This window comes from Saccopteryx bilineata, chromosome 7, assembly GCF_036850765.1.
Source record: "Saccopteryx bilineata isolate mSacBil1 chromosome 7, mSacBil1_pri_phased_curated, whole genome shotgun sequence".
Classification (NCBI taxonomy): domain Eukaryota; kingdom Metazoa; phylum Chordata; class Mammalia; order Chiroptera; family Emballonuridae; genus Saccopteryx; species Saccopteryx bilineata.
The window spans coordinates 79,678,890-79,703,567 of NC_089496.1; the positions used below are offsets into that span (position 1 = coordinate 79,678,890).

At 40.0% G+C, this 24,678-nt stretch overlaps 1 protein-coding gene across 10 annotated transcripts in view; it reads right to left on the minus strand.

Moving 5' to 3' along the window:
• Positions 1-24,678, minus strand: part of CPEB3 (cytoplasmic polyadenylation element binding protein 3) — a 219,865-nt gene that overhangs the window by 163,585 nt on the left and 31,602 nt on the right. For 3 of the 10 annotated variants that reach the window (XM_066239883.1, XM_066239882.1, XM_066239881.1), the window contains exon 1: positions 10,610-11,818. In XM_066239883.1, the coding sequence (XP_066095980.1) occupies positions 10,610-11,755 (1,146 nt within the window). In that variant the 5' untranslated portion in view covers positions 11,756-11,818. The other 7 variants (XM_066239887.1, XM_066239886.1, XM_066239885.1 and 4 more) reach the window with 6 other exon arrangements.

The following is a 24,678-nucleotide window of genomic DNA, read 5'->3' on the forward strand; positions in this document are numbered from 1 at the left end:
AATCATCTATAAATGTAAATCATTAACACACTCAACAAATATTTACCATGTGCCTAAAATATCCCAAGTACTGTCATAACCCCTGGGAATACTGGAATGGAAAGGTCCTTGCCCTTGTGGAGCCTACATTTTTGAGGAGAAACAAAACAAACCAGCTCTGGGCCCTGGACCGTTGGCTCAGTGGTAGAACATTGGCCCAGTGTGTGGCAGTCCCAGGTTTGATTCCTGGTCAGGGCACACAGGAGAAGCAACCGTCTGCTTCTTCACCCCTCCACTCATCTCTCTCTCTCTCTCTCTTCCCCTACCACAGCCATGGTTCAAATGGTGAATGATCCGAGCAAAGTTGGCCCCAGGTGCTGAGGATGGCTCCATGGCCTCACCTCAGGAGCTAAAATAGCTCAGTTGCCAAGCAATGGAGCCGCAGTCCAGATGGGCAGAGCATCGCCTGGTAGGGGGCTTGCCAGGTGGATCCCAGTCAAGGCATATGCGGGATCTGTCTCTGCCTCCCCATCTCTCAGTTAATATAAATACATACATACATACATCAACCAGCTAATTTCAGAGAGTGACTAGCATTGTAAAGAAAATGTGGAACGAGGGGAATCAGGGAAGATCTGGGAAAAGAGCACAACATCAAAGGCATATTGAAAGATGGCAAGAGACAAGATAAGAGGCAAGCAGATACAGAAGAACAGAAGAACTGGAGCTGGAGTCAAAAGACCTAAATTCCCATTTCTACTGTCATCTGATTAGCCAGGTAATAGTCTCTGAGTCTCAAGCAGGGTGATAATCCCTAATTCACAAAAACTTCCAAGGATTAAATAAAATAATTTATGTGAAAAGGGTGAGGCCAGTGCTTGGCATTCAGGGTCTGCTATATTCGTTAGCTGTAGCTATTTGGAGAAGGACATCAAAAATAATGTAACAGTCGCCTGACCTGTAGTGATACATATTTATTATACATTTTTAAATAAAATATGTATTTCCGATGGCTTTAGGCGACCCCTGTGTTTTGGTCGTTCGTCCCCCGACTGGGTCGCAACCCACAGGTTGAGAACCGCTGCACTACATGAAGTGCCAACCTGGAATGCCAACCTGGAATGTTAAGGCCACAGGTTTGAAACCTTGGCCTTGCCCGGTCACGGCATGTAGAGACGCAACTACAGCAACTACAATGCAACTAGAAATTGATGCTTCCTGCTCCTCTTCCCCTTTCTCTCTCTCTCTAAAATCAACACATTTTTTAAATCTTAGGAAAATAATAATAATATAACACCCAAAAGCTGAACTAATGGATTACAACTGCAAGTGAGGATACCAAAAGGAACTTAACGATGTAAATCCCATCCTTTTGATCGGGGAATTCTGGAACAAATATGTGGTTAACAAAAGACTGCATGTGCTATCCTTAACCGTTTATCTGAACTCAGGAGTCTGTACTGATTACAACTGTTTTAAACAACAATGTGGCTCAGAGTTGAATACTCCACCCATAATATCAAGTGCAAACACATGAAAAACACAGATTCAGGATTCAAAAATTGTCTCTCAGCCTTTCCCCAGTACTCATAAACTTGATCAGTCTTCCCTATTTTTAATCCTCTGCATATGCAGGTTAGATTTCTCTAGTCCAAAAGAGGAAAGGAAATTTTCCACGGCAGATTGCAAGAGAGAGGTTCTTCTGGGTACATTTACTTCTTGTCCTTTTTACTTGCTCCTTATCTGAAACCTAAGAACTAGGTCTCCTGGACTCTGAGTAGGGGGTTAGATTGTCAGATCACTAAAATGTTTCCTCTGAAGTATTTCAATCCCTAATCAGTCCCCAAACCCTACCATATATTTAAGATAATCTTTTGCCCTTTACATCTCTGCTTTCCAATCTCACATTCCTCAAATGAATGACTGGCTGAGTGGGCCTACTCTCACCTATCTTCTGAGAACCTCTTAGGCCAGTGGTCAGCAAACTGGTTAGTCAACAGAGCCAAATATCAACAGTACAACGATTGAAATTTCTTTTGAGAGCCAAATTTTTTAAACTTAAACTATACAGGTAGGTACATTCCTTATTGAGGTAGCGCCTGCACATGGTATTTTGTGGAAGAGCCACCACACTCAGATGGCCAAAGAGACGCATGTCGCTCGCGAGCCACGGTTTGCCGACCACTCTCTTAGACCAAAGAACTCTTTCCTTAATATTTTTAAGTGCTATTGTCAGAATTATTCTTACCCTCATTCTGATCACTGCTAACAGTAATACCTTGATTTGGAAAGTCAAGGTATTTGGAAAGTCAGGAACAAAACAATCATTATGACAGAGTAAATTAACTCCATTAGAAACAGATGACTAACAGTGAAGAGATAAAGAAAAATTTAACTCGGGATGTAAGCTAGTATTCCCATATACTGGGGGCCAAAATAAATTTTCTGTCAAAGCAAGAACCCCGATTCCTTCTAGGCATACCAAACCTATAAGTGCAGAGTCACAGCCCAGAAACTAGGGATTGTCCATAAAGCCTGGAAACACAGCTTTTCTTTTCTTTTTACAAATTGAAGATGTCCTCTACGACGTTATGTACATTCACCTGTTTCCATATTCTACGTACATCTTGTAGAAAGATGCTGTAATGAATAATGTGTCTCAAAAATGTTAAGTACTGTATACTGTATTGTAGAAAAGAAAAAGTTATAGCAAATTGTGTCTAATGTTTATTCATTCATGTACTGAGCATCTACTAAGTGTTAGGTGCTCATGAACTTCTAGATACTGGTTCATTTGGTAGCATTGACCATTTAATTTAGTTGCATTGTATTACTAAAAATAGGGAGTTTCTTTTCTTCTCTTGTACTTGATCCTGACTTTGAAATAAGTTTGAATGCTTGAGGAATGAAGACATTTGGCTGTACCACAGTCTTATGCATACAAAATCAGTACACAATGTTTCCTCCTCTTCATATACATTAATTCTATGATAACTTCAAATGACATAAAGGCTGTCTGGTGCCCATTTCTATCTCTCTCCTCTAAAGTCTGCCAACAAGGATTCATATCATATACTTATTATTTCTGAGAATTATATAATAGTGCTTCTGGAGAAAGTAGGCCTGATTCCAAGATGCTAATTTATTGTATTGTTTTAATTCAATAGTACTTTTCTATTTCAAGTTAAGTCAAAATGCAAATATGAGAATGATTTCACATTAAGAAGTTTACACGCTCAGCACCTGTAAAGAACACCAAAGGATATGAAAACTAATTGTAAGAGAACTGAAGCAGAAACCCACAGAATAAGTAAGTCATCTACAAGATGTAAGGACCAGCTGTGGAAATTTCCTTGCAAAGCTGGCTACTGCAAGCATAGCAATGTCCCAGGGAAAGCCTCTTTGAAGCTCTAGCTATATTCCTCGGCTTTCGAGATCCTAACTTGGGGCTGTATACTGAATTCTATCTCTCACAACCACATGGGCCCCTACAGAAAGCCAGGCATGGTCTTCAGGGAAGTGGTGATAAGGAGCTTCAAATAAACATTGTAGATTCATAACTACCAAAATCTACACTTGTAGCATTCAGGAAATTAAGAGTTGAAGCATTTCTCCCAACACTAATTAAAGATTCAGAGCAAGAAAAATTCTGACACTTGCATTGGTGAGTCAGCCAGAGCAGAAGCAGGTAGTTACAAATGTACACCATCCTTATGACATAAGCCTATACTCCCTAGCTGTCAGAGCACCAGACTGGCTTTCTAGGACAGGTAGTCACCATAACACATAAAGAGCCTTTCATTGCTCTTCTGTTCCTACTGGACACATCCTTCTAGCCCCTCTCCACTTCCAGATGCCATGAACTAGGGTTTAACTTTTAACTATTGATTATCAACAATATTTCCTCCCTTAAACTCTAATTCGCCAGGCCTGACCTGTGGTGGCGCAGTGCATAAAGCATCAATCTGGAACACTGAGGTTGCCGGTTCGAAACCCCGGGGTTTGCCTGGTCAAGACACATAGGGGAGTTGATGCTTCCTGATCCTTCTCCTTCTCTCTCTCTCTCTCCTCTCTAAAAATTAATAATTAAAATATAATAATAATAATAATAAACTCTAACTGGCCAAACAGTTGGTCCTCTGTATCCACAGTAGGACTCAAAACAGTATTTTCTTTTTCTTTCTTTCTTTTCTTTCTCTCTCTCTCTCTCTCTCTCTCCCTTCCTTCCTTCCATTTATCCTTCCTCCCTTCCTTCCTTCCTTTAAATTTTTATTTATTGAAGGAAGAGAGAGATATAGAAACATCAGTTTGTTGTTCCACCTATTCATGCATTCATTGATTGATTCTTCTATATGCCCTGACCAGGGATCGAAACTGCCACCTTGGTGTATGGAATGATACTCTAACCACTGAGCTGAAAACAGTATTTTCTATCAGCGTTTTGGAATCAGTGGATATGGAGGACCAACTGTATGCTTTGTTCTGTACCTTTTTTTTTTAACGTAAGGAGCTTGAGCATCCACAGATTTTGGTTTCCACAGGGGGTCTTGGAACTAATCTTCCATACATACTGAGGAACAGCTATAATTACTAGTAGTGAAGCAGGCATCTAAGAGCCACAACAGTATCTAATTTTTCTGAACACTTTGTACATATTCTCTCATAAAGCTAACCCAGAAGATAGGTTCCCTCTCTCCATTTGTATCGACTGGGAAAAGAATCATTGGCTAAACTACTTGACCCCAATCACCAGTGATAGAGCTGAGGCTTCAACCAGTATCTTTCTCACTCCACACTTCATGAGCTGTCCGTTACTCTATATTCCCTCCATCACTTCCTCAGTAAAATCCACAAGGCTTAATCAAACTTTTCATACTGCAGTAAACAAAGCTGTGGCTATATTCCTCATCTTTTCATGCCAGCAGCCAAAACACTACAGAAAACACCTGAATAATGGCAAGTTCCAGATGGACAAGTATGACACCTTATGTAGCTCTTGAAAAACGGAAAAATAACCCAATCAATGGAGAAAACTACTTAAATAGAAAATTGTATCTTAGAAAACATCTAAAAACATTACATTTTTGAGAGAGCGCTTTAGTGTCAACTTACTGCAAGGTCATAAAAAGTTTAAAGCTAACTACTTTTCAACAAACAATTTTGAAGTAAACAGTTTATATTATTGTTTTTGGTAGCCTAAAACCTTCTAATATTTCCTAGCTGACCCCTTTCTTCTATAGAATAGAGATAGAGTGCTTTGCTGGCACTCATATTAGTCATGCCATAATATGTTCTGAAACAGTCTGTGGGGTTGGGTGGACTTTAAGTGGCTTTGCATTAGAACAGTAGTTAAGAAACCAACTACACAAGAGTCTCCAGTTTTAAATCTAGGTCATACTATCCTTATTCAAAAGCAAGCCTAAGTTAGAGAATTTCTATCACTTCCTAAAAAGATATTTTTTAAAAAGGAACACGGACAAGTTGAAAAACACTAATATTTCCTCAAAATTTATTATAAATAGACATATTTATTTTTTAAAATAATTTATAATCCCATGAATTCATCAAGTAAGGAATTTGTTTCTCTGTTATAGATAATCCACTAGGAAAACTAACACTAAATTACATTTAACTAGACTTCTGCTAGAAAATATAAAATCTATATAGCCACTTTCAATTTGGGGTGCAGGAAGAGGGGAGAGATAAAGGCAGAGATGCAGACAGATAGCAGAACATAATTTGATTTTCCCCCCCAAAAGTATAATATTAAAAAACAGACAAATTAACTAACTAACTAAATAAATAATAGTGGAAAATATTGTCTACTATTGACTCCAAGTAGTGGTCTCCATACAGGCACTGTATTTTTCTTCCTCCATTTCTATAAATACAAAGTTTTCAAAACAGAATTTGCAGAGTATATCATAAGGTCAAGTACAGATTCAACCAAGTCTCTTGCTTCTACACCGCACTGTTAACTGAGGTTCAAGAGATGTCCTAGCCAAGGTATTATATGCCTCCTCTGGCTCTGGAGACAAATTACCTAGGTTCAAATCCCAGCTCTACCAGTTAATGGCTGTGAGCTTGCGCAAATAATATAAATGCACTAACCCTCAGTTGTCAGTATGATGAGGATAATAATAGTGCTTTACCTCAAAGGAATTCCAATGAAAAACTACCGGTAAAGTGCTTGGCACAGGACCTGGCCCCATAGGTAAATAAATGGTGGCTTACCACATTGCTATAGTAACCAGAGGCTACCACCAAATGACTAAATGACATTATATAGAAGTTTGGAGTTATTCAGAGAGCATGGTATGGAAAAATTGGTAATCCATATCATGCAAAGCCTCGAGTCATCATTATAATAATAATAACCGTAACCCAGTATTTATATGGTTATTTATTCCAGGCTAAGCACTCTGCTAAGAACTTTAAATGCAGTTTCTCATTTGAATGCATATGTAGCAAGGAATTATTATGCCCATTTTACAGATGAGGAAATTGAGAGTCAACAATTATACATAATTTGCTCATCATTACGAAGCCAGTAACTGGCAGAGTTGAGATCTGAACCTAGGCAGTCTGCCTCCAAAGCCTGCTTCTGACAGCAACTACCCACCTGAACTTGGGCAAGTCATTTCCCATATTGGGACTCTTGAATTCCTTCTCCAGAAAATGAACAGAGTGGTAGCACAGGTGCTCTCAAAAGTCCCTTCTAAACTTCTCTGGACAACTTAACCCAATTCACTACATACATGCAACATCTCTGCTCTAGCCCTTTCCCATGTCTAGGCTTCTCTGTCTTACATAAATACAGAATGACACATTGTACACATCCTTCAGTGGAGTGTGTCGTTCTTGACCTCTGTGGGTGGGAGGTACATCACTAAGAGGCACTGGCTAGGAAGAGAACCTCACTAGAAAGTTCCGTTACTAATTTCATTCAAAGAGAACCTGACTTAAAATGAATTCTGACAGCCCTATTGCTACCGGGAAGTTAAGAATGCACATCGACAGAATTAGCCAAAACTCTAGGACCTGAATTACGTCACTCTACCTCTCAAGACCAGAATTTCCTTATGCACAGAAATGAAGTGGCTTGAGTTGGGGTTGTGAATACACAGCACAATATACAGATGATGTATTATAGAATTGTATACCGGAAACCTATATAATTTTATTAACCAATGTCACCCCAAAAGTAAGAAATAAAAAGAAAGAAAGAAATGAAGAGGCTTTTAAATAGTATAAGTAATCCTTAAGAAGGCAGCCACCCCAACCCATGGAAACCAATCAACTTTGTTAGAACTGAGAGAAGGGAGTAAGGAAGCATGTAGTTTGAAAAACCACATTTGAATACAGTTATTGCTTTTACAATATAAACCACAAAAGTAAAGCTCCAAAACATCTATTGTTTGGCAAAACAAAGTGGAGCAGCATTGGGGAAGGGGGAAAGAAAGGGGTACATGGATTTTTAAAAAATAATAGGATTAGAGTAGATCACTGTTGAAAGCCCCTTTTAGCTCAAAGAGTCTGTGAAATAAAAAAATAAAATTGGTATTTTATGAAATAAATTCTTCAATGTAAAGAAAATATCCTATTTGTCAAAATAAACATCTTTTAAAAGTCATTAGGACAACTTAAGATATTTTCTCCCTTTTGTAGAAAAATGATTTAAATCAATGTACAAACATATAAAATTCTCCACACAAGACTCAAGGTGTTTTGTTTTTCAAACACACTTAATATTCTTATCAACACAAACCCAGTCTGATAATATTTCAAGCCAAAATACATCCAAGTTACTTCTGCTCTGGCTCTAATATTGCTTCAAAAACTCTCCATTTTAAGAAAACAAAGTGAGACAAGGTCCATGTAATTCTGTGGTCAAATACACAAAGCTCAATTTTAAATCAAATCTCTTCTACAAATCTTTTGGCCATCTTTGCCTGTTCAATAGTACCATTAGCAATGAAAAGACAAGGAGACCAAACTCAACACAGTCCGTCTGGCTATCATTAGCAGGGCTGGTAAATGGTCTGCTGAGAAACAGCCCACTACTTGTCAATGTCTGTTTGGGGGAACTTTAATGGATTTAATCTCTCCCCAAACCCCATTTCCAAGGATAATTAATCAAAAGCTAGTTGTATTTAAATTTAACTCCTATAAAAAGATAACTGAGGTATATAAATCATCAGCTCTCAACTCCTAAACCTCCCTATCAGATTTGAGGTTATCCTCTCAGACTGGACTTGGGTTGGGAGCCTCAAAATAAAAAGATAGTCTATTAGAAAAGAGAATACTATGAAAAAGCAGATGCTTTTTAGTAAAAAGAAGAGCTCTCCCACCATTTGTAGACTCCCTGCCCTACATCTTTCCCCCAAAAAATAAGTGCAGAGAGAAATTCAAGAAAATAGATTCTTACTTTTCTCTACTACCAAAATGATCTCATCTTGCTGGGTCTCTAGATTTTTGTTACATAAACTTTAGAATGGCAAAAAATAAACCATACTATTAAAATCTTCCATTCCTGCCCTGGCCGAATAGCTAGCTCAGTTAGTTAAAGTGTAGTCCTGACACACAAAGGTTATGGGTCCAATCCCTGGTCAGAACACATACAAGAACAGATAGAGCCTGACCTATGGTGGCGCAGTGGATAAAGAGTCAACCTGGAAATGCTGAGGTCGCTGGTTCGAAACCCTGGGCTTGCCTGGTCAAGGCACATATGGAAGTTGATGCTTCCAGCTCCTCCCCCCTTCTCTCTCTGTCTCTCCTCTCTCTCCCTCTCTGTCTCTCTCCTCTCTAAAAAAATGAATAAAATTAAAAAAAAAAAGATAGATGTTTCTGTCTCTCTCTCCCTTTTTCTCTTTAAAATCGATAAATTTATATGTAAAAAATAAAATAAAATCATCCATTCCTGAAGAAGCCTGTGAAAACATTAAGATCCTCTCTCATTAAAAACTCTCATACACAATTTATGGGTTTCATAGACTCCCTTGATCTGTCAAGGTTTAAAATCCTTGCTGTAACCTAGAGAATCATGTGCTTCTCAATAACCCTGTCTCCTCCTTCAGGGATGGGAGCCACCCAAACATCACATCTGAAATGTCAAGACCAATAAAATGAAGGCTCCAATTGCACCTGATGTTTTAAACTACCTCTGCCAAATGTTGGTTCTGCCATTTTTCAGCAATGCTCAAAGGATTTGTTTCATTTCCTTGACCACACAAATTGGGTCTCATCCAAAGCCCTCTTCTCTACTTCCTTTTTCTTTTTTTTTCTTTTTTTTTTTAATTTTTTTTATTTTATTTATTTATTCATTTTTAGAGAGGAGAAAGAGAGAGAGAGAGGAGAGAGAGACAGTGAGAGAGAAGGGGGAGGAGCTGGAAGCATCAACTCCCATATGTGCCTTGACCAGGCAAGCCCAGGGTTTCGAACAGGCGACCTCAGCATTTCCAGGTCGACACTTTATCCACTGCGCCACCACAGGTCAGGCTCCTTTTTCTTTTTTAACTGAGCCTAGAAGCTTATGGTCAAATCAATTTATCCGTGAAGGATGTTTGCCAGTGAACACTCACCCTCACCACCCCCTTCCAACTCAAGAGTACAGGACACTGCCAACCTATGTGGCCATGGGCTGGATCAGAACGCAAGAACAGAATAAGGACACTCCATTCAACCTTTTTTGTCTGGGGCACTTCCTCAGTTTTTCATTGGCATTTAACACCAAGACACAAGGCTCATTTTTCATTAAAGTTGCAAGACTTTCACTTTGCCCAGTTTCAAATGGTGTAATTGATCTGCAATGTCTACTTAAATAACTCAACTGAAGGACACTGCAGCTTTAAATATTTCAGTGCTAGCTAGCAAATAGACTCCATTGCAATATGGCTCTGAAGGTCGCGTCCTATTGTCTCTTTCCTGAGGAAAAAAAATTCTAAGACCTTCTTCTAGGTAACATAGGAAAGGTTACCCCTAGAATTTCCAGTCTTCCATCTTGATCCCTGATATAGTTCCGGTGGTTATTGGAATTTCACACTCATAATTTTCCCGGCAGGGGCAATATGCTGATTGCTATTAATGATGCCAGCACCTTAGCCAGACATAAACACATGTGTTCACATTAGTTTAATTAAGCATATGCAACTGTCTGAAACAGTACCACTCGGGCTGGTAACCTCTTCAAGGGTAGAGACCGGGTGGTTTAGGAGTGGACGACTTTCTGCCGGCACTCTGAGCCTGGAATTGCATAATCTGTAATGTGCAGCTAGTACCTTAAAACTACAGGAATCTCCGCCTACTCATCCTGGGACGATGCAGGCACCTTGCCATACACTTGCAGCTTCAGTTGTCAAAGAAGGTCAAAATAAGAGGCACAAGCACGGTGAAGAAAACATAAACTAAAAGAAAAAGGCCCTTTTCAATCTTCTCAGGATGCATAAACACGCATCTTTGAGCAGTCACAAACAATGTTCTCAGAATGGAATAAGCCCCAGTGAACTGGAGGCTTTGTAGGGGGTAGACGGCTGATGAATCTTTTTAATAAGTGGACAATAAAAAGGCAGGGAAGAAGGGGCAAAGTAAGCGGGGTAGGAGAAAGGCGTGTGCAGGTGCACTGGAGCGTTACCTGAAATGGCAACAGATTGTTACCATTATCGGTCCGGAAAGCGTTATCCTCCATCCAGGACTTGGAGGTGAGCGGGGCCGCGCGGGGAAACTTGGGCGGCGCGATCACATTGCTGGAGAAGGGCTTTTTGAGCGGCGAAATGGGGTTGAGCGGTGAAGGCACCCCGACGCCGACGCCTACGCCCACGCCAACCGCGCGCCGAGGGTCCCGACCCGCCTGCAGGCCGCCCCAGGGGTTAGAAGGCGCGCTCCAGGCGGCGTTCACGCTCTGGTGCGTGTTCCAGCTGGACGAGGCAGACGAGGCGGCAGCTGCGGCCGCGGCGGCTGCTGCAGCCGAGGATGAGGACGGCTTGCTGGTCATGATGGGCTGGTGGCCGTAAGCCGCAGCGGCACTCCTCTGCGCATAGGGCGCCTGGCTGGGGCTGGCGGGCGACCGGCGCTGCTGCGGGGGCTGCGCCTGCGGGGGCTGCGCGGGCTGCGCCGGCTGCGGCGCGGGAGGTGGCGGCTGCTGGTGGTGCTGGGTCTGCGCCAGGCCGATCTGCGGGGAGAAGGTACCTCCGAAGACTGGGTTGACGTGGTGCGGGAAGTTCTGGAAGAGCATGGTCCCGTTGACTGGGGTGATCCCCTGGAAGAAGCTGTCCTCCACCGCGTTCGTGGTTCCCGTGGACCAGGTGCTGCCGAAGGACGGCGACAGCGACGCACCCGGCGCCGCAGGATCCTGTGGAGGCGGCGGCTGCTGAGGAGGCTGGTGGAAACTCAAGCCCGGCAGGAGCGGCGATTCCATCTGCATCTTGTCGGGGCCGTTGGGGGCCGGCGGCGCCGCGGCAGGGCTAAGGGCCGGCACTGCACTGCTGTCCTCCGGTTTGGGGGTCTCTGCCGAGAGGGGCGTGGACGGGGTTTCGGCTGCACTGGGCTCAGGCTGGGGCTGCTGCTGCTGCCGCTGCTGCTGGGGCTGGGGCTGGGTTTTGCTTTTGTCCATCAGTAAATCATCCTGCATGGTTTGCGCAGCTGAAACGGGAAAAAAGAGAGATGCGTTATTGTCAACGTGATCGTTAATGCCCCTCGCTGAAGCGGGCGGGTGTTTTACTTGCGAAAATCCAGTGCCTCCGCTACTAGCCAATTGCAATGCAAATCCATAATCTCCCATTTAGAAGAACAGGTCGGCCTGGGGTGGGAGGGCTCGCGCAAGGTCTCTAAAAATACTGGGAGAGCGTCTTCACCCTTTCTGATGTCTTGGTTCCTTTCTGTATTAGTGAGAGATATGCTTATAAGACAGAAAGACAGCAATTTCGCCACGTCTCTTTTCCCTTCACCGGAACTAAGAGCGTTCACCCTGCAATGAGAAACTGATTCTGGTTCCTGTTTTTTCCCAAGCACCACCCTCCCCTAGTTATTTGCATACGTCAATAAATACTGCTGCGTCCTTCAGCAAGGTTAAAAAGACACCGCACACGACCCTTTCTTCCCCCTTCTCCATTCTGGCACTTTAAAGAAACGGCAGTCTTATCCCTCCTGATTAGCAAACTGCCTTCTAGCGTTGGTAATTGTTTCATTTAGCAGCAGCGAACCACGAGGGAGGAAATCCTTGGCATTTGTTAAGAGGAGGACTCAGCTGCACAATCATTCTCTGGCCTCCCAGTAGCTGCAGCTACTCCATTTTGTTAGGAGGCAGGAAAAACCACCGTTTTTAAAGAGGTAAAAATCTACTGAAACGTCTGGAAGTGCTTGCTCCTTGTTACTAAGGATTGGGGTTTTTCTGCTTATTCCCCAATTTTCTTGTCTCCAATTCTGCTGCACGAGATTTTTGGCATCTCAGTGGTTCAGGTCTCAACAGGAGCCTGAGAATTTCTCTGCAGAGTGGAGAAATGTTGTGTTTAGATTTGAGGTCAGAGAAAGAGAGAGACTGGCTGGATTTGAGGTCAGAGAGAGGGAGAGAGAGACTGACAGACACTGAGTGTGAGATTGGGTGGGGCATTTTTAAAAAAAATACTGTGATTTAAGTAGAAAGTTAAGATAATTCTGGGAGTTGCCAGATTTTCATTTTTGAATCCTGCTGCTGCTGCCTTGGTCACAAGACTTCGGCAAATTTAGAAGACACTCTTACCACTAGTATTAGCAGTGAAAGATGATGGTTTGAAGACCCTGAATTAACATGCTATCAAAAGTGTTAAAAATAGCAGAGTGCAAAGTCCCAAATTCTCATACATTGTAATTATAGTGTATTACCATCACTACTTCATTTAGCCATATAAGGAGTGTATGGTATTTTCCATTTTGCATAGGACTATATTCACCTCTGCCTACTGTGAGTTTTCTCATTCAGGGATGAAAATAGTAATCACGCAAAACCAGATTTCCATACACATAGTTATCACTTAGAACATGTTAATTGTATTTAATATTGTATATTAATAATAACACAGGGCTGAGACCCTCAAAACAAATATTTTGAAATGTTAAAGAAGCATATGACCAAACATATAATTATTTTTAGATGATGATTCAGTATAATAGCAACAAAGTTATTAATATATTTAATGCAGTTACTTAATTAACTCAGATACAGAGCAGCACTTTCTCAGGACACTTGTGAAAGGGCATTCAAATAGATATAGACGCTCTGCCTTTGGATGTACTCATAATAATAACTTGTAAAGAAATTGTATTGGGAAAAGGAAGTGCTAACGCACTTAACTATTAAGCAAAATTATGTCAGACCCAGAAATAGGATTAAAATTAGTTCTATTTTATTAAAGACTATCTTTAAATTATTATGTCTAATCATGGGGTTCTGTACTTGAAACTAATATAATATTGTACATCAACTGTAATTTAAAATAAGAAAAAAATGGTTAACCTTTCATTTTAAAGTTTCATAAATTGACAAAATAGTGGTCTCAAGGAAATGCTTCACAGCCACTTTACTCTCTTTTCTACTTTCTCCCCCCCCCAAGAAACCCAACCCAATATGACATACATCACAAATTGCCAGCTACTACCAATAAAAATCTACTTAAGATTGATTTTATGTTCCTTAGTTCCCTTGGTCTAAAACAGTGCTTTGATCGGTACTTAAAAATATGACACAAAGAGGCAAGCAAAGCTAGGATTCACAAGTTCTGCCAAAAAAATGGTGTTAGAAAGAGAAATTTTCATATTTGGTTTAAGCAGTGCTGCAGTAAACCATTATAAGCTGGGGCTTGATATGCTTCCAGTGGGCTAAAATTGTCTTTACAATAGCCATATCATCATGGCCGAAATAGCATTTGATACTAATTTCAATATCACTCAGCTTTTCCAATGCTTGTATAAATGCTTTTTGTTACTGCCTTCAGTGTAAACTACATGCTTTTGGTGGAAAATATAATGCTGTACTATAGCAAAAAAGCCAGAAAGTAAGATGGACTAAGAATATTTTATAAAGGCTGTAATTAATATATTTACTGAATTTAAAATTTTTTATCATATCATGAGCAACACTCCTTAAAGATATAAATTTCACTTTCTGCATAAATTCACTCTGTCAAGGTCAAGACCCATCTTTAATAAATAAGACCCTTTAAACAAAAGGTAAGCAATAGATTAAGACAACATTTATAAAGTTAATATGCACTGTCTTTCAGTGACTGCTTGTATAGTTTGTTTGTTTGGGTCGGGGTTTTTTTGTTTTGTTTTGTTTTTTTCTTTTTTCTTATTTACGGCAAAGTCTGAGAAATAGATACCTCCTTCCCCTCCCCCACCACACACACAATAGATCTTCCTTTACATGCAATCATCCAATCTCAAGTAACAAATTCTTAGTAGCAGTTACCTTTGAATGTCCAGTTTTTAAGGATCGATAAAATTTAAAAGTGTACAGTATTTATTTTCTTCTTTCAGGTTGATTATGTGACCGGTCTGGCAAAAGCACTTTGACAACTGTAAGAAGAGTGGGCATGCGCAAACACGGAACTGTGGGGGCTGAAGTCCTTCACAAGGTACTCTGCCTGACTTAAGCACGTTCAGCCAGAAAAGGAGGAAGCCTCGGAAATACTGATTCCAAAGGAAAGAGGTTGTACCGGGTTTACATTATATCTTCCTAGCCGATCTAAATCACGAGTTGTTGAAATAAATAAAAGGAAAAAATAAAACGGTTTGTCAAATTGATTTAGGAAGCCAGGTTAAAAGAGAAACTGTATTATAGGACTCAAAATAAATAAACCCAGTGGAGCTACCTTAAATGGTATTAAACCAGTAATGACTATATAGCAATAGGCACTCTACCGGACCAAAAGAGATTGGGGTGGGGAGGTATAAGAAAAGGAGGGCGGCTGAAAAGGAAAGATAAATACTTAAAATCTGACCATATGTAAAAGATATTTTTAATATTGTAGAATAAGAAATACCTTAATATTAAATGTGATATTAACCGTGGGGGTCAGGTAAAAGAAAGTTTCAGTTACAAATTTCTGACATCTTTACCACCAATACTTCTTTGTATTTGACTTTTCAAGAAAGCACAGAACACTTATTTTAATATTTTACCTGATATTCCCTGAATCAACTCACCTCCATATTTTACTTGTCAAAATGAAAGTTTATCTTGCATTACTCATACAATGCTCCATTAAATAAAATTCAACTCTTTTAAGCTAAAGTAATATTTGGTGAAATATTACAAATATTTTAAAACATGTTTAGTATTTCACTGCATAGGGCAATCACTTCTTTATTCAAGACAGAAAGTAGATTCAGTTTCTATTTTTTTAAAATAAGTTTTAGTATACAGTTTTCCTATTTTAATATCATGAATCCAAGGCCAGAATCTCACAACATATTAATATCAACCGTTATTTTCTATCGCTTCTGAAAGCAATAGTTCAACTACTAGTTTGCTCACGTAGGCAGAAGATATTATTTCTTGTGGGGTTTGGCTCAATGCCATTCACCCAAAGGGTTCAGAGTAAATGTCAGTTGATGACTATGCTGATTGAAGTTGGAATTAAAAATGATAAGCATCATTTAAAATTGTCTTAAATTTCTATTTCCCCTATTCACCAGTTAGAACTAATGTATTATCAGAGACTATCAACTTGCAGCTGTTAGTAGTCTTGAGTTATTCCTACAGAAAAAAAGTTAACAATTTAAGAGGAAAAATCATTTCAAATCAATCTGCCAAAAGCCGTTTTTAAAGAACTAATGATTTTCTTATTCCTATTATGAATTTAATTTGTATTCTCTATTATTATTATTTTTTTTTTTTTGGTCTTCCTTCACCCTCCTAAGCAAGCTTCACTTCTGCCAAGGTGCTATACTTCCCATTTGTGATCCAGAGCCTGTGAGGAACAACTCAAGGTTAATCTTATTTTCTGAAAACATTTTCAAGTATTAAAAGTAAAAACAAACAAACAAAAAAAAAAACTCTCATAAAGTCCTTACAAAGTCTTGATTTTAAAAAGTAATTTGAAATTAATGTTAAAATTTTATTGGTAAAGTAGAAATTCTTAAGTTATTCAGGTGTGCTTGAAAATTATTTACTTGGACATTTATTACTGTATTTTTCGCTCCATAAGACGCACTTTTTTACCCCCAAAAGTGAAGGGGGAAACGCCTATGCATCTTACGGAGTGAAAAATATGGTATTTTATTAAATTTTTTTTTCTTATTTTCCTCCTTAAAACCCTAGGTGTGTCTTATGGTCAGGTGCGTCTTATGGAGCGAAATATATGGTAATTCATTTGACCCTAAGTGCAGATCCACTAATACTTTGCACAGTGAAGAAAAATAAACTTTGGCCTGCCCTGTGGTGGCGCAGTGAATAAAAAAAGCGTCGACCTGGAAATGCTGAGGTCACCTGTTCGAAACCCTGGGCTTGCCTGGTCAAGGCACATATGGGAGTTGATGCTTCCAGCTCCTCCCCCCTTCTCTCTCTCTGTCTCTCTCTCCTCTCTCTCCCTCTCTGTCTCTCTCTCTCCCTCTCTCTCTCCTCTCTAAAAATGAATAAATAAAATATAAAAAAAAGAAAAATAAACTTTGGCTCCTAACCCTTGATAAATGACAATAAAAATTAGCACTGCCCGTAATTAATGTAATTCCTTCCCTAAAACGAGCACTCAAATCTAAAAAGAAAATGATTCAAACATAAATACCAAAGTGTAAGTAAATACCAAGCAAACAATAAACTATAGGAGGGCCCTCGAAAAAGGAAAAGAACTTCTCTACTAAAATCTTGTTTTTGGCCCTGGCCGGTTGGCTCAGCGGTAGAGCGTCAGCCTGGCGTGCGGGGGACCCGGGTTTGATTCCCAGCCAGGGCACATAGGAGAAGCGCCCATTTGCTTCTCCACCCCCCACCCCCCTCCTCTCTGTCTCTCTCTTCCCCTCCTGCAGCCAAGGCTCCATTGGAGCAAAGATGGCCCGGGCGCTGGGGATGGCTCCTTGGCCTCTGCCCCAGGCGCTAGAGTGGCTCTGGTCGCGGCAGAGCGACGCCCCGGAGGGGCAGAGCATTGCCCCCTGGTGGGCAGAGCGTCGCCCCTGGTGGGCATGCCGGGTGGATCCCGGTCGGGGGCATGCGGGAGTCTGTCTGTCTCTCCCCGTTTCCAGCTTCAGAAAAATACAAAAAATAATAATAATAATCTTGTTTTTTATTTAACCAGAAAGTAAGCACTTTCTAGAATTCTATCTTCAGGTCACAGAGCTTAACCATATACACCCTCTTTGATTAGTCATGAAAAAATATAAAAACAGAGATTGCAGAAATAACTCATCAAAATATACATGGGTCAAATAAATTATTCTAGGCTTTCTACCTTCCTTTCCTTCTCTACTTATATCTCTAGCAAAATGCTTATAAGTCCTTAGTATTTGGTGGTTGCTCCATATATGCTTGCCAAATGAATAAATGGATAAATGAATGAATAAATGGATGGATGAATGAATAAATGATAGAATGGGTAAAACAGTTTTTGATTATCTAAAACAGCCAAAGTTGGAGTATGTATTAAATTATTCTCCATTTAGAAGAACAATTACTTTTTCATCAGCTGCAAAAATAAATATGAAAAGAGGTTGGTATAATATAGAAAACCATCTTGGCCCTCATGATGTTCAGCAGTATGAAGATCATTTGATTATCATTGTGAAATAACATTCACTAAGCACTAATTAAACAGGGAACTTTGTTCCCACCTAAGATTTTACAATCTAATAAAGACACATACCCCACCCCCACACAGAAACTGCATCATTAAGTTCACAACAGCCACTAAGAGCTAAGTCCATGGATGTTTGGACAGGCTTTATCTTGCTTGACCTTGCAGCAACATTAACATTACTGACCACACTTTCTGAATATGCCTTCTTCCCTTGGCTTCTTTCATGCTGTTCTTTCTTGATTTTCTTACATTTGGAGTCTCTCTCTCTCTCTCTCTTCTTTGCTAACTGATTTTTTTAAAAAAAGGGCAAAAGATTGATGTGATCTGAAGAGAAACCAGAGTCTGACTTTAAATAGTGGGGTTTTCAGGGCTCTACTGTAGGTCCTCTTCTCATCTCCCTCTATGTGAGTGATGTTCCCAACTCTAAAGGACTAGGCCTACTTTGTTGACAGCTATATTCCCAACATCACTATGCCCAGCACATAATAAATAGATATTCAATAAATGTTGAATTAAAATTACATTTATATGCAAAGGGCCAAGAATGCCAAGGCAATCAAGGTAGCACAGAATAACTAAATCTATAGGACTTACACAACCAGATATCAAGACCTATTATAAAGCTATAGTAATTAGACTATGTAGCTATTGGCCCAAGGATAGGAAGATAGACAAACAGAACAAAATAAAAAGTCCAGAAACATCCACATATGTGTGGTCACCAGACTTATGAAAACAGTAGCACTGGAGTAGCAGAAGGATGGTCTTTTTAATAAAGGATATTGCATTCAACTGAATATCCATAGAGCAAAAAAAGAGAACTTCACCCTTATCACACCTCCAGATTGTAGGTCTAAATGTAAAAGGTAAACAATAAAGTCTTAAAAGAACATGGAATATTTTCATGACATTAGAGCAGGCAACAACTTCTTTAACATCACAAAAGCAATAACTATAAAGCAAAAATTAATAAACTAAATTAAGAACAATTGTTTACCAAAAGCCAGAATTAGGGAGTGAAAATTTCACTGAATGGGAGAAATATAGGCAATTTTTTTTTCAACAGAAGGCTTGTATCAGAATATACAAAGAACCCTTGCAAATTAATAACAGTAGACATTCCAACGAAAACTGGGCAAGAGACTTCAACAAAAGATATCTAAAGATGGTGCAGTGGATAGAGCATCAGTCTGGGACACTGAGGACCCACATTTGAAACCCCGAGGTCTCTGGCTTGAGCATGGGCTTACCAGTGAGCGTGGGGTCGCCTGCTTAAGCATGGGATTATAGACATAACCCTATGATCTCTGCCTTAAGCCCAAGGTCACTGGCTTGAGCAAGGGGTCACTGGCTCAGGTGAAGCCTCCTGGTCAGGGCACATGAGAAAGCAATCAGTGAACAATGAAAGTGCCACAACCACAAGTTGATGTTTCTCAGCTCTCTCTTTTCCTGTCTGTATGTCTCTATCTGTCTCTCTCTCTCTAAAAATAAAACAAAACAAAACATGTATATATATATGTATATGTGTGTACATGTGTGTGCATATATGTATATGTATGTATATATAAGTATATATACCCACACGTGTATATATATATATATACGTGTGGGTATATATATGTATATATCAAAAGAGCCAAAAAGCATATGAAAAGGTACCCTACCTAACTAATCATCAAAGAAATACAAATAGCCTGACCTGTGGTGACGCAGTGGATAAAGCGTCGACCTGGAAATGTTGAGGTCGCCGGTTCAAAACCCTTGGCTTGCCTGGTCAAGGCACATATGGGAGTTGATGCTTCCAGCTCCTCCCCCTTCTCTCTCTCTCTCTCTCTCTCTCTCTGTCTCTCCCTATCCTCTCTAAAATGAATAAAAATTAAAAAAAAGAACAGAAATACAAATAAAAACAGAATGGCTAATATTGGAAAGGCAGACAATGCCACACATTAGGAAGGATGTGGGAGCAACTTATTCTCAAATACTGCTGGTGGAATCATAATTTAGTATAACTATACAACCACATTGCAAAACTATATAGCAAGGTCTTCTAAAGCAAAATTCAGATACCTCATGACCCAGTAATTCTGCATGTAGAACTATACCTTATAAAAATGTAAACATGTTCACCAAAAGACATGTGCAAAACATCATTATTCATAATAGCCCAAACCTGGAAACAACCCAAATACCCATCTACAATATAGTATATAAGTAAATTTGTGATAGATTTATATACTTATATATATTATATTTGTAGATTTATATATATTTATAGATTTTGTATGATATATTCCATTATATCATAAGGCAAAGATAATGAATAAACTCCAACTCTATAGAACGACATAGATGAATTGCATGAATACAATGTAGAATGAAAGAAGCCAAACACAAAAGAGTACGTACTATATGATTCCACTTATGTAAAGTTCTAATAAAACTAATTTATGGAAAGGCAAACCACACAATAGGAGAACATATTCAACAATACGTCTGATAAGGAATTAATAACCAAAATTTGTAAAGAACTTGTAAAAATCAACACCAGGCAGATAAACAATCCAATCCAAAAACGGACAAAAGAAATGAATAGACACTTCTCCAAAGAGGACATACAGATGGCCAACAGGCGTATGAAAAAATGTTCAACATCACTAATAAATAGAGAAATGCAAATTAAAACCACAATGAGATATCACCTCACACCAGTCAGAATGACGCTCATTAACACAGAGTAAGTGCTGGCGAGGATATGGAGAAAAGGGAACCCTCCTGCACTGCTGGTGGGAATGCAAACAGGTGCAGCCACTGTGGAAAACAGTATGGAGATTCCTCAAAAAATTAAAAATGGAACTGCTTTTTGACCCAGCCATCCCATTTCTAGGAATATATCCCAAGAACACCACATCACTGATTCAAAAGAAGAAATGCACCCCCGTGTTTATGGCAGCATAGTTCACAATAGCAACAATCTGGAAATAGCCCAAGTGTCTGTCAGTGGACGAGTGGATTAAAAAGCAGTGGTACATACACACAGTGGAATACTATCGGGCCATGAAAAAGAAGGAAATCTTACTTTTTTCGACAACATGGATGGACCTGGAAACTATTATGTTAAGTGAAATAAGCCAGGCAGAGAAAGAAAAATATCATATGACCTCACTCATTTGAGGAATCCGATGAACAATATGAACTGAAGAACGGAATAGAGACAGAGGGAGATCAAAGGATCCAGAAGGAAAGCGGACAGAGGGAAAGGGGATGATACGATGATAGGATGGGATGAGAGCAGAAAAGCAAATCCTAGAGGGAAGGTGGGGGGTGTTATGGAGAGCGGGACAGGGGAGATGTACTGGGAAACACGGGGGAGGGGAGGATATATTCAGGGGGACACTAGAATCTATGCAAACACAATAATTTTTTTAAAAAAACTTGATTGAGAAGTATTTCTCTGTAGAGGAAGAAGATCAAAATGTGCCAGAATCTACCTCCGATTACTGTCTGTTTCAAGTTCAGGATGGCACTCCTGGGACCTGTAAATTTTAGACTCTGCAGCTGAGGCATAAAATGTTGTTTGCTGTGTACTATATTTGGTATAACTTCATCTTACTGTTTCTCTACTAAGAACTCTTTTTAAATGTAGCTTGTTATGGTAGCTCTTTTTACAATTAAACTATACTTGGACAGGTCCAAACTGTATATACTGTTATGAAGCTTCTCCTCTCAACAGATTTCTTATTTTTTATGGAATTTCGTATTTTGCAGCATCCTGTAAATTAAGATTAAAATTTTACCATTTTCATTAAAAAAAAGTTTTAAGAGGAAAGAAAAACAACTAATTTATGGGGTTAGAAGTCGGCACAGTGGTTACCTTTGCAGAAAAATGATTGGTAGGGGACACAAAAGGGGATTGCAGGGATGCTGGTAAAATATTCTGTTTCTTGAACTGGGTGCTGTTACACAGGTGTGTTTACTTTGCAAATAGAAAACACAATTTATGCACTTTTCTGCAGTGTTGTTATACTTCCATTAAATTTATAAAATATGTGCATGTATTTGTAAAGGTTAGTTATCTATTGTAGGGTAAAGAGGGGAAAAAATAGTACATTCTGGCCTGACCTGTGGTGGTGCAGTGGATAAAGTGTCGACCTGGAAACGCTGAGGTCGCCGGTTCGAACCCTGGGCTTGCCTGGTCAAGGCACATATGGGAGTTGATGCTTCCAGCTCCAACCCCCCTTCTCTCTCTGTCTCTCTCCTCTCTCTCTCTCTGTCTCTCCCTGTCCTCTCTAAAAAAATGAATAAATAAAAAAAAATTTTTTTTTAAATAGTACATTCTGGCCAAATAAGAAGAAGAGCCTTAAGTCTGAGTCACTTAAGATCAGGGGTCCCCAAACTACGGCCCCACGGGCCACATGCGGGCCCCCTGAGGCCATTTATCCATCCCACGCAGCACTTCCGGAAGGGGCACCTCTTTCATTGGTGGTCAGTGAGAGGAGAATAGTTTCCACTGAAATACTGGTCAGTTTGTTGATTTAAATTTACTTGTTCTTTATTTTAAATATTGTATTTGTTCCTGTTTTGTTTTTTTACTTTAAAATAAGATATGTGCAGTGTGCATAGGAATTTGTTCATAGTTTGTTGTTTTTTTTGTTTTGTTTTGTTTTGTTTTTGTATTTTTCTGAAGTTGGAAACGGGGAGGCAGTCAGACAGACTCCCGCATGCACCCGACCAGGATCCACCCGGCACGCCCACCAGGGGGCGATGCTCTGCCCATCTGGGGCGTTGCTCTGTTGCAACCAGAGCCATTCTAGCGCCTGAGACAGAGGCCACAGAGCCATCCTCAGCGCCCAGGCCAACTTTGCTCCAATGGAGCCTTGGCTGCGGGAGGGGAAGAGAAAGACAGAGAGGAAGGAGAGGGGGAGGGGTGGAGAAGCTTCTCCTGTGTGCCCTGGCCGGGAATCGAACCTGGGACTCCTGCAGGCCAGGCTGACGCTCTACCACTGAGCCAACCAGCCAGGGCCTGTTCATAGTTTTTTTATAGTCCAGCCCTCCAATAGTCTGAGGGACAGTGAACTAGCCCCCTGTGTAAAAAGTTTGGGGACCCCTGCCTAAGACAAAGAAATAAAGAGAGGGCCTCCTTTGTGCCAGAACTCTGCCTGCTGCACTAAAAGCAAAGATGAAATCCCTTCACTTCAAAGACTACAAAATCTGGGGGTAGGGGAATAATTTTGGTCAACTATGGTAAATTTGATATTTCCCAGGTAACCTAGGAAGATTTTAGATTATTAAAGTCTAAACAGAAAGTCTACATCATCTGAGTGAGGACCCGTTAAGCAATTCTAGATCAGAATGAGAACAGAACCAGAGAAGGGAGCGAAAGGGAGCCAGGGGAGGCAGGTGTGGTTTGGAAGGCAATATGGAGAGCACCAGGGGGGTTTTATGTGTCTTGCCTCTCTGTCCATTTACTTTTTTAGTTCATTCATTCATTCAACAATTGTATCAAAGTTCTCCTAGCCACGAGATAGCAATTCCAAAATCTCACCTATCTCAGAGGAAGCCGAGTTCCCATGCAGTTCCGCAATTACTGTATTCCCCCATGTATAAGACGCACCCTTTTCCGAAAAATCTGAGTTCGAAAAATTGGGTGCGTCTTATACAGTGGTTGTGTGTTGTTTTTTTTACTTGCATTTCCCGCTTTTTCACACTTGTTGTCTTTTTTCCAAATTTAGGGCCGGCCCCAAAATTAAGGTGCGTCTTATACATTGGAAAGTCTTATACATGGGGAAATACGGTAATCTCTCCATCTGTAGTCTTAAAATCCACTCCTTCTAGTTTCCTTGAGACCTAGTTCATTAATTATTTCTCCTTTCCATTCCAGTCAGGCTATTTGAAAGAAACTTCTAAATCCTAACTGTAAGTTATTACTTCGAGTTGACTACCAAACTGACTGCATGCATCTAGCTTCTGCCTCTACCATCCTGCTAAAATTGCTCTTGCTACTGATCTTCAAGTTACCAATTACCTACCAACTGACACTTTTCAGTCCTTAATTTATTTCATTTGCCATTCATCCTTTATAAAACACTTGTAGCAAACAGATTTCTAAGACAGTCTTCCTCCAAGATTCCAGGCTAGAAGGAAAACAGGAATCTTAGTTGCAATTCTGTCAACATGAATGAGCTTGAAATGGATATGGCACAGTGCACAAAGAACCCAGTCATGCTGTACCAGACTTCTTACCTACAGAACTATAAGTTAATAAATGAGTGTTGTTTTAAGGCACTAAGCTTGTGGTAATTTGTTACACAGCGGTAGAAGACATAACACTATTCCATTTTTTGAAGACACAGTTTTCCTGGTTCTACACTTTTCAAGTTTCTTCTTGGTCTCCTGGCCACTAACTACAGCATTCCCCAGGGTTCTCCTAATTCTACAATCTCCCTGGGCAATGTTATGTTCATGACCCGGGAAATCAAGTTCATCACTACGTAGGTTTCCAGATCAAATCTTCTTGCTAAGCTCAAACTACTATTTAATAATAGCTTCTCTATCTGAGGATCATAGAGAACCTCTTCTCCCACAAACATGCTTCGCCTTTATTCCTCGTTTACTTTTTATCCTATTTAAAGCACTACCCTCCATCCAGTCACTCAAGTTAGGAATCTCAACAGGAATTTGTCCCTTCCCTTCTTCCTCACTGAGGAACAAGTTCAATTGGTCACTGAAACTTATTAATTCTGCCCCCTAAATTTCTGCTTGACAACCCCTCTTCATTCCAGCCAGTAAAATGATACTTCACCTAAATTATGGCAGTGACAGCCTATCTCCCATCTAGTACCCTTCTAAATGTGGCCTCCATACTAAAGCCTGAGTAATCATTCAAACACAATTTTACCATGTAATGACCCTTCCTAAAACTCTTGTAATTACCTTTCCCTCG